Here is a 10,315-nt window from a genome sequence, read left to right as displayed (position 1 = left end):
TATAGGAATAAGCAACTAATCTGAATCCCTCAATTTGCTTATAAGTTTAAAATCAGTAATAGCATTGCTTAAACGCTTGCAGAACTTATGTTCCTGCTGTTAATAAATTTGCTTCTGAAATCAGTATCTTTCGTTCGTATTTAGATATCATGCCTATAGGTTTCACCTAAGCAAGCTATAAGGTAAATTAGCTAATTGAATCAGACTCTGTTAATTCCAACCAGCAGGCAGGTCTGATTCCGGTTTCTTATCTGAAATGTGTAATAGACCAGTCTCCCTCCTTAACGTTTAAGTTTAATTCAGACCATAACCAGTATCTGCAAGACATGCTAAACAATTTGTCTTTAAGTGAGGAGGCATGTTTGAGCCTTTTAAATTGTTATGTGTTTCCCATATCTGCCTTATGTGTTTTTGTTTTTCGCTTTAGAATTTTATCTTTTTCAACCATATAAAGCCCAAATCTCCCTTCCCTTTAGGACTAGTAGTCCCAAATGCCTCCGGGACTGATAGGATTGGGGCGGGTACTAGCATGCAATAAGTAAATGAAACTATTCTGCGTTTAATACCTCAGGGGGGTGGAAAAGGGTAGATATGGATATGATGACTGGTGCGCTAATACCACGTGTAACCCCTCTTCTGAGGAGTGATTACCGGGTATTGCATTGATGTGATCCATATTATTTATAAACCTAGGACCCCCTTCCCTTTACTTGTTTATTTTATTACTTTCAAAATTTCAAAACTCCTTTTTTTCTCAAATTTCAGCTTCCTTGTTTCTTCAAACTATAACTTATTTGCAATCACAATGTGACAACCCCTCATATTTGAAACCCTTATTTGCTTATTTATTGTTTGTACTTAAGTCACAGTTGTAGCATGGTCGGGAACCACACTAGTGGATCTTGAGGGGTGCCTAACACCTTCCCCTCGAGTTAATTTCTAGCCCTTACCCAAACTCTAGTTTTTCTAAACAAATTCTTCCTAGTGTCCTAATGCACTTAATCATTAGGTGGCGACTCTTCAAATCAAAAAACCCAATTCCCAAAAGGGAACGAATTGTCCTCCCAAATGTGCATACCCGATTTCGCGAGAAAAATGGGGTGCGACAGCATGTCGACTCTATTTGGGATTTCTTTAAAGCTTTTACCATTTCATGCTATTTGTGACTTTATGCTTACTTGAATATCTTTAATGCCTTTAAGTATTTATTTTGCTCTCCTACTTCGAAAACTGACTTGGCTCTTCGTTTCTTCTCTTTATTTCTCTTAATGCTTTCTTTTACCGCTTTCCTTTAATAATGTTGCAATTTTGAGCAATTATTGTAATTATTACCTTATGAATGTGCAAATACATGACAATTTGTTTAATTATTGTAACTGCATATTCAACATCATATTCCACTCGTGCCAAACAAAATACCATAGCAACACTTATAATGAGTGGTTGCGCCCTTCCGATATTATTACCCCCTAAATTTGGCAAAGGCGTATATGCGGTAAAACCAGTCGATCGACAGTGTAGTCGACGGTTCCGTGCCTTTCCCTCTTGAGTTTTCCACTCAAGGTACCAGTCTAATACCCCATAGAAACCCCACTCTGTTAAATTGTGCATGCATCACTGTCAAAACCTAGCCGAGTCAGTTATGTTGTCCACATAATGACTCTTTAAGATAGCCTTGTCCAAAGTCCACTAGGTTTCCTTGGAACCCAAATGGACATTACCACGTTCTGTGCATTTATTTGGAGAACTAAATGTTGCTTATGCCAATTATTGATAGTTAAATAGTCAAGTCCGACGAAGGTAAGGGCCTAACGTTTTTGTTTTGCAGAAATGAGGTACGAAGTCCCCAGATTCGGCATGGTCACCAACATCCACCCGAAATTGCTAAATTGGTGGGAAGACCTTCATTCCAGTGATCAGACCCTCGTCCGAAAATACTTGGGAAATTTTCCTTCCCTTCTGGGAATCCAACCCAACAACAAAATTATTGAAGCTGCCACCCTGTTCTAGGATTGCGATAGGTCTGTGTTTCGCTTTCGGGGAGATTGAGATGACACCCCTACTAGAGGAAATAGGAGGACTGGCTGTTATACCATGGGAGACTCCGAGTTTGTTAATGCTAGAGAATCGCAAAGATAGAGGTTTTCTCAAGATGATGGTTCTAAAGAAGAATCAGGATTTAACTTGCCTGAAGGAGTCGTACATTCCCTTTGATTATTTATACGAGAGGTATGGTCACAGAAAATCCTACCGTACCTATCCTGATAAGTTCGCCCTTACGTCATTAGGACATATCCATCGAAGGGTCTTCGTCTTTATGTTCTACTTTTTGGGGATGATAGTATTTCCTATGATGAAGGCTAGGATCTATAACAGACTAGCCATGGTCACCAAGACCTTAATGGATGGAATTGGTGGGAAACCATTTAGCATAGGGCCCATGATTATTGCAGAGATGTACCGAGCCCTAGAAAAGTGTCAACAAGGAGCTCCACACTTCGAGGGCTGCAACTTGCTACTCCAACTCTGACTTATGGAGCATCTTCAAAGGGGTGAATATCGTCAAGAGATTTAGCGTAGAGACTGGGATGATCATATAGCCTTCCATCAACCAAGGCAAATAAACTACATGCCCAACATGTTTGCTCAGCCAGGAGATGCCAAGGGGTGGGTGGAGCTGTTTGAAAATCTAACTGAGGAGATGTTCGAGTGGTTCCCTGCTGAAGAGTTCATTGCCCGATCCAAGGACGCTCCATTTCTGATACTGATCGGTTTGAGAGGAACCTAACCTTATGTCCCTCTCCGAGTTATGAGATAGGCTGGTAGGAAAATAGAATATACCAAGAATCGATAAGATGAGTCACTTCTGGGCTGACTTCCAAGCTGATGACAGTCCTTATAAGTGCCAAGCTCAGCATATGTGGCATTGCAAGATCATCATGGGGAGAAATACTATCGAGCCCGACAGATACCATGCTGGCTACACACCATATTATTCAGGCTAGCTGGAGGATAATCAAAATGGTCTAGGCCAACCCGAGTTTGTTTGTGGTCACAGAATCATCGATGAAAGGGCAGAAGCACAGGTCAAATACAACCAACTACGCAAGAGTATTCGGGAATGTGAAAGCGAGCACTGGGAGATACAAGAAGCCAACCAAAAACTGATTGAAGAATGGAAAGGCATGGCTGTCAGTACCAACAAGCGATTAGGATACTTTGAGCGAGGTTTAGTGGACCTGGAAAGAAAGTTTCTCAAAAGGATCGAGGTCTGCCAGAGTGCTAAGGGAAACGAAGGTGGATACCTGACCAGAGCCTACTTGCTGTTGGGACTTCGTGAGCTGGTGAAGCTGTTCGATGGAGCCAAAGATGCCGAGTCTGGGAAAGGTCCTTCTGGGACGAAGTAGTTAGGATTCCTTTTCTTTTGCTTTAAATGTAATCAGTCCAATAGCCATTAGTGACATTCTACCTTCTTCTATTTTAGTGTCGTTTTGGGATTCGTCTTATCTTTATCAATAAAATGAGACATTTAGCATTATAAGTTCTCCAAATCAACTTGTCGCCAGGCCTACCTCGGGCACAACGAGGATCCCAAATTAGGACACGGTTTATATTCTCGCACTATGTGTTTAAATATCGCAACATCATTTCCTTATAATCCGCACTAACTTGCTACCTTTTTGTTTTTATTTTTGTTTTATTCCCCTCCCCAAATGTTAGTTCATGCACTCTGGCATCATCATCATACTACATAAGATCCAAGGGCCCTCCACCCACTTCTCCTCCTAGTCCTGTCAGAAATAGGAACAAGGAAAAAATGGAAGATTTGAGCAACATCAGAAAGGAAAACTCGGTTGAATGGGTAGAAATCACTCAGGGTACTCATGTCTCCAAAGAAGGTGCATCCCAACTTGAGCGGAAACTACTGAAATTTCAGGAGGAACTTGATCAAGTCCGAAATTTGGAAATCTTGTCGTTTTCCCTCACCACCCCATATGTAAACTTTCCTAACACTCAAAACCCCACACCTCCACAAAACCATCCCGCTCCCATCACCGCTGTAACACTTGCCATACTTCCAACAACACCCCGCTACTCATCCCTGAACCACTGCACTCCGCAAATGATCATCTCCACACTCACCATAACACCCTCATCTATGTGGAAACCATACCACACTCCATTCCACCCGTCTCAAGCACACCTGAGTCTGATGACAAATACTCCCTTATCAGGAACCTGGTCGCAGAACTCAAGAAGTTTACTAGCCGAGTTCAGGGTGTTGAAGGAAGCAAGGGAATAGAGGGATTGAACTACAAAGACCTCTGCATACAACCAGATGTCAAACTGCCTGAGGGGTACAAACCTCCTAAGTTCGAAATGTTTGATGGTACACGGGATCCCAGAGTCCATTTAAGGACATACTACGACAAGCTGGTCGGAGTAGGGAAGGACGAAAAGATTCGCATGAAGCTTTTTATGAGAAGTTTGAAAGGAGATGCTCTGTCTTGGTACATTAGCCAAGACCGGAAGAAGTGGTCTAATTGGGTAAGTATAGCGTCCGATTTCATGGACAGGTTCAGGTTCAACATGGAGAATGCGCTAGATGTGTTCCACATCCAGAACCTAAAGAAGAAACATACGGAGACTTTCCGCGAGTATGCCACTCGTTGGAGATCAAAAGCTACTAAGGTCGGACCGGCTTTAGAAGAAGAACAAATGAACAGGTTTTTTGTCCGAGCTCAAGACCCACAGTACTATGAAAGGTTGATGCTGATTGAAAGCCAAAAATTTTGGGGGAGAGGATCGAGGAAGGTATCAAAAGTGGCATGGTCACAAACCTTGAAGCTTTGCAGGCTACCAACAAGGCTCTACAGTCTGGTGGCACATCCAAGAAGAGGGACATGAGCACCGTGATGGTTACACAGAGAACCAAATCTCCTATCAAATACCAAGTCTACCCGATGCCTCCACTCACATATCAACCTACCCCAAATTACCAAGCACCTCGCCCTCTTATCAAGCTCCACCACCTACTTACCAATCACCTCCACCACCTACATATCAACCTACTTCACCCAGATACTCCCAACCCACACACGTCTACCAAGCCTACAACACCCAACAAGCCCACTATCAATAACCTCCCCCTCGCCAAAACATTCCTAGACCCCGACCAAATTTCGACGGTAGACCTCCCAAACAGTATACCGCCATTGCCGAACCAATTGACCAGCTGTATGAAAGGCTCAAAGCTGCTGGTTATATCACCCATATCCCTTCCATAACCCCCGAAAACCCCTCCCAATGGGTCAACCCAAACAAAACTTGTGCATACCATTCCGGCATAAAAGGGCATACCATTGATGAGTGCTGCTCTCTGAAGAATAAGATCCAAGCTTTGATTGACAACAAGATCATCGTGGAAAAAAAGCCTGCTCCGAACGTTCGTAGCAACCCTCTACCAGACCACAAGGGTGGATTCATTTACATGATTGAGATAGAGGATGATTGGGACCCCAAAGAATTGATCGGATTAATCGCAGAAGGTGACGAGCCAAAGAAATCAACAGTCACCCTTAACCCGATTGTGGTCCAAATTCAGCCTTCTGGGGACGCCGAGGTGAATATGTCTGTACCACTTGAGTTTGAAGCACTACCCCCTGCAAAGACGCCAACACCAATTGAGGTCGAGTTTGGTTCCCCAAAGGCACCTGCGCCATTTAAGGTTGTTGTGTTACATTCCAAAGCAAGGGTGCCCATTCCGATAGCAATGACAGCCATAAAATTGTTCCACACAAAGGCCGTAGCATGGCATTACACAGTCGAGGCAAGAAGGAAAGGGGAAACCAAGTTTGGAAAAGCAGTTGCGGCACAGGGTATGACAAGGACTGGCAGGGTTTATACTCCAGAACACTTGGCTGAGTCGAGTAAGCAGGCATCTTGACGGCCAGCCATCACTGAAGCTTGGCCCGACGACCTCTGGAGGAAGATACAGGCCAAAGAGTATTCAGTCATTGATCAGTTGAACAAAACGCCAGCCCAGATCTCTATCTTAGCTCTGACGCACATAAGAATGCCTTATTGAAGGTGCTGAGTGAGGCATATGTACCAATCATCATCACCGGAGGAGAAATGGCAAATATGGTGGGACAGGTATTGGAGAGTCACAAAATCACTTTTCATGAAGATGAGTTGCCACCAGAAGGGCTGAGCCACAACAAGGCGTTGCACATCACCGTGCAATACGAGGATTATTTTATCACCAAGGTCCTGATCAATGGAGGGTCCAGCCTCAACATTTGTCCACTGGTAACACTCAAAACATTAGGGAAAGAGTTGCATGAGATCAAAGACGGGGCCATTAATGTCAAAGCCTTCGATGGTTCCCAAAGGTCCACTATTGGGGAAATCAGCCTGTGTTTACAGATAGGGCCTACTTGTTTTGATGTCGACTTTCAAGTAATAGACGTGTCGGTATCTTACAACTTGCTCTTGGGACGACCATGGATTCATGCCGCTGGAGCTGTAGCATCAACCCTACATCAGGCAGTGAAATTTGAGTGGAATCACCAAGAGGTGATCATCCACGGCGACGGTAGCAATCCTATACACAGTCGCCAGACCATCCCAACGATCGGAGGAAGAAGGAAGATAGGCGGAGAAGCCTATCACCACATCGAGCGAGTCAACGCCGTTGACAAGAATAAATGGTGGGACAACAAAATCGAAAGCATATTGAACTGGTGCGGATATGAGCCAGGCAAGGGACTTGGCAAGAACCTCCAAGGAACCGCTAAGCTTGTCAAGCTGAAGAAACATGATACCACCTTTGGTCTGGGATACGAGTACACCTGGAAAGAGTTCAATGAATGGTCGCCGCCATAGCGCGGGCCTTATTATCTACTAGAGCATCCGATACCTCGCTTGGAGCAGATTTTCCAGCCAGCTGATGTTATATATGGGTCAAAAGAAGAGGAAGCACTGCAGCGATGAGGGATTTGTTTTTGGAAGAGGATGACATGGATTGTTGTGTCATTTTCGAGGAGGAGGGGGAGGAAGGCCCTTCCATATAAGTCGTGAGTTGAGGAGCGCGCCTCAACAATTGGTCCATCAGAACCACTAGAGCCCGGAAAACCTCGGGGTAGCAAGGCTGAACAAGCATCACGCACGATTTTTCATTTTTTTACTAGTTGACTTTCCTTTTGCCTTTTAATTTCACAATAAGATCTTCAATGTTCAAAACAGTTATGGAATTTTTCAAAGCATTTCGATTTTTTCTTATGAATCTTACTCTTATTACTTTCTCTCATTTACTTTATTTACAGTATTACTATTACTTATCTTGATGAACCAACAACTGTGACATGTAACGAGACAACGCGACAAACGGACTCAGAGGAAGATGATATACCATAAGAGGTTGTTAAAGAGGTTGAGGATTTTATGAATAGACCTAAGTCCAACCTGGACGAGACCGAGATTGTTAACCTAGGAGATGCAAAAAATGTCAAAGAAACTCGGATCAACATTCATTTGTCACCGACAGAAAAGGAAGAATACACAGAATTTCTGAAGGAATATGAGGACATATTCGCCTGGTCATATGACGACATGACTGGTTTGAGCACATCTATTGTGGCGCACAAGCTGCCAACTGATCCGACATGCCCACCGGTAAAGCAGAAGCTTAGGAAGTTCAAGCCTGACATGAGTTTGAAAATCAAGGAAAAAGTCACCAAGCAAGTCAAAGTTAAGGTTCTCAAAGTAGTAGAGTATCCAACATGGTTAACCAACATCGTTCCAGTACCAAAGAAGGATGGGAAGGTCAGAGTCTGTGTCGACTATCGGGACCTCAACCGGGTCAGTCCCAAAGACAACTTCCCCTTGCAAAAATACACATTCTAATTGACAACTGCGCCAAGCACGAACTGTAGTCGTTTGTTGACTGTTTTGCTGGGTATCATCAAATCTGGATGGATGAAGAAGATGCTGAGAAAACGGCCTTCATTACGCCGTGGGGAATGTATTGTTACATGATGATGCCGTTTGGGTTAAAGAATGTTGGGGCCACCTATAGAGGGCCATGACTACCATTTTCCATGATATGATACACAAGGAGATCGAGGTATATGTAGATGACGTCATCATCAAGTCCAAGAAAGTCACTGATCACATGGAAGATTTAAGGAAGTTCTTCAATAGACTAAGAAGGTACAACTTGAAGCTGAATCCCACAAAATGTGCATTCGGGGTTCCTGTCGGAAAACTACTTGGGTTCATTGTGAGTCGCCGAGGAATAGAATTGGATCTGTCAAAGGTCAAAGCCATTCAAGTGTTGCCACCGCCAAAGAACAAGAAGGACGTAATAAGTTTCTTGGGAAGACTTAACTACAGCACCCGGTTCATAGAACAATCTACTATCATCTGTGAGCCAATCTTTAAGATGTTGAAGAAGGATGCCGCTGCCAAATGGACTGATGACTGTCAAAAAGCCTTCTACATAATCAAGGAGTATTTGTCCATACCACCAGTCTTGGTACCGCCCGAGCCGGGCAGACCTCTATTGCTCTACCTTGCATTATTGGATGGAGCATTCGGTTGTGTTCTGGAGCAACATGCTGAAACGGGAAGGAAGGAGCAGGCCATCTATTATCTCAGCAAGAAGTTCACCCCAAACGAGGCCCGGTATTCTTTGTTGGAACGCACCTATTGTGCTCTGACTTGGGTAGCCCAGAAGATGAGGCACTATTTCTGTGCCTACACTACATACCTCATATCCAGAATGGATCCGTTGAAGTACATCTTTCAAAAGCCCATGCCCACTGGCAAGCTGGCCAAGTGACAGATTCTGTTAAATGAATTTAACATTGTCTATGTGACTCAGAAAGCAGTCAAGGGACAGGAATTGGCGGATGATCTTGCTGAAAATCCCGTGGACGGGGAATACGAACCCCTGGAAATGTATTTTCCTGATGAGGACGTATCCTTCATAGGAGAAGACATTGCAGAATCCTATGATGGTTGGAGAATGTTTTTCGACGGAGCAGCAAATTTCAAAGGAGTCGGCATAGGAGCAGTTCTAGTGTCAGAAACCGGTCAGCATTATCCGGTGTTCTCCAAACTCAGATTCCTGTGCACCAACAACATGGCCGAGTATGAAGCCTATATCTTAGGGCTCAATATGGCTATTGACATGAACATTCAGGAATTGCTAGTGATCGGGGATTCAGACTTGCTTATACATCAGGTCCGAGAAGAATGGGCAACTAAGAACTCCAAGATACTCCCGTATTTGCATCATGTACATGAGTTGAGGAAGAGGTTCACAAAGACAGAGTTTCGGCATGTTCCCAGAGTCCAGAATGAGTTTGTCGATGCATTGGCTACCCTATCATCTATGATTCAGCATCCAGATAAGAACTTCATCGATCCTATTCCGGTGAATATTCATGATCAACCAGCTTACTATGCTCATGTCAAGGAAGAAGCGGACGGAAAACCTTGGTTTCACGATATCAAGGAATACTTGGTAAAAGGAGAATACCCAGAGTTCACAAATCCCACTTAGAAGCGCACAATTCGGAGGTTATCTAACAATTTCTTTCACAGCGGAGGAATCTAGTATAGGAGGACTCCTGATTTGGGATTATTAAGGTGTGTCGGCGCAAGGGAAGCATTCAGGCTACTAGAGGAAATCCATGTTGGGACCTGCGGGCCACATATGAATAGTTTTGCCTTAACCAAGAAGATACTCCAGGCTGGTTATTTTTGGATAACTATGGAAACGGACTGCGTCCATTATGTCCGAAAGTGCCATCGCTGTCAGATACATGCAGACATGATAAAGGTGCCCCCAAATGAGCTTAATGCAACAAGCTCGCCGTGGCTGTTTGCTGCTTGGGGAATGGATGTCATCGAAACTATCTAGCCCACCACATCAAACTGGCACAGGTTCATTCTAGTGGCAATTGATTATTTCACCAAATGGGTTAAAGCAGCATCATACAAAGTAGTGACTAAGAAAGTTGTGGCAGACTTTGTCCGCGACCGCATCATGTGTCGGTTCGGAATTCCATAGTCAATCATTACTGATAATGGCTCTAACCTCAACAGTGATTTGATGAAATCCACATGTGAAACCTTCAAAATCAAACACAAGAATTCTACAACTTACACACCTCAGATGAACGGAGCCGTAGAAGCTGCCAACAAAAATATCAAGAAGATAATAAGGAAAAAGATAGAGAAGCATAAGCAGTGAAATGAGAAGCTCTCATTTGCTTTATTGGGATACCGCACCACAGTCCGCACA

The 10,315-nt window shown here is 43.7% G+C and overlaps 1 protein-coding gene across 1 annotated transcript; it reads left to right on the top strand.

The window, feature by feature from the left end:
* The first annotated feature begins 7,710 nt into the window (after window positions 1-7,710).
* Window positions 7,711-9,931, top strand: LOC138881580 (uncharacterized). The gene is made up of 4 exons (XM_070161816.1): window positions 7,711-7,827; window positions 8,888-8,983; window positions 9,410-9,532; window positions 9,626-9,931. Exons 1-4 carry the CDS (start codon window positions 7,711-7,713, stop codon window positions 9,929-9,931), a joined length of 642 nt encoding a protein of 213 aa, XP_070017917.1.
* The last annotated feature ends 384 nt before the right edge of the window (window positions 9,932-10,315 follow it).

This window comes from Nicotiana sylvestris, chromosome 11 (assembly GCF_000393655.2).
Source record: "Nicotiana sylvestris chromosome 11, ASM39365v2, whole genome shotgun sequence".
NCBI lineage: Eukaryota > Viridiplantae > Streptophyta > Magnoliopsida > Solanales > Solanaceae > Nicotiana > Nicotiana sylvestris.
This window is presented reverse-complemented; position numbering and strand designations above follow the sequence as displayed.

Excerpts from the sequence above, each read along its gene's own strand:
- LOC138881580 (XM_070161816.1), top strand. The coding sequence starts at position 7,711 with ATGAGTTTGAAAATCAAGGAAAAAGTCACCAAGCAAGTCAAAGTTAAG. Across the intron at positions 7,828-8,887 it reads TACCAAAGAAGGATGGGAAG|AAAGCAGTCAAGGGACAGGA; the intron begins GTCAGAGTCTGT and ends TATGTGACTCAG. Across the intron at positions 8,984-9,409 it reads TGTATTTTCCTGATGAGGAC|CATCCAGATAAGAACTTCAT; the intron begins GTATCCTTCATA and ends TCTATGATTCAG.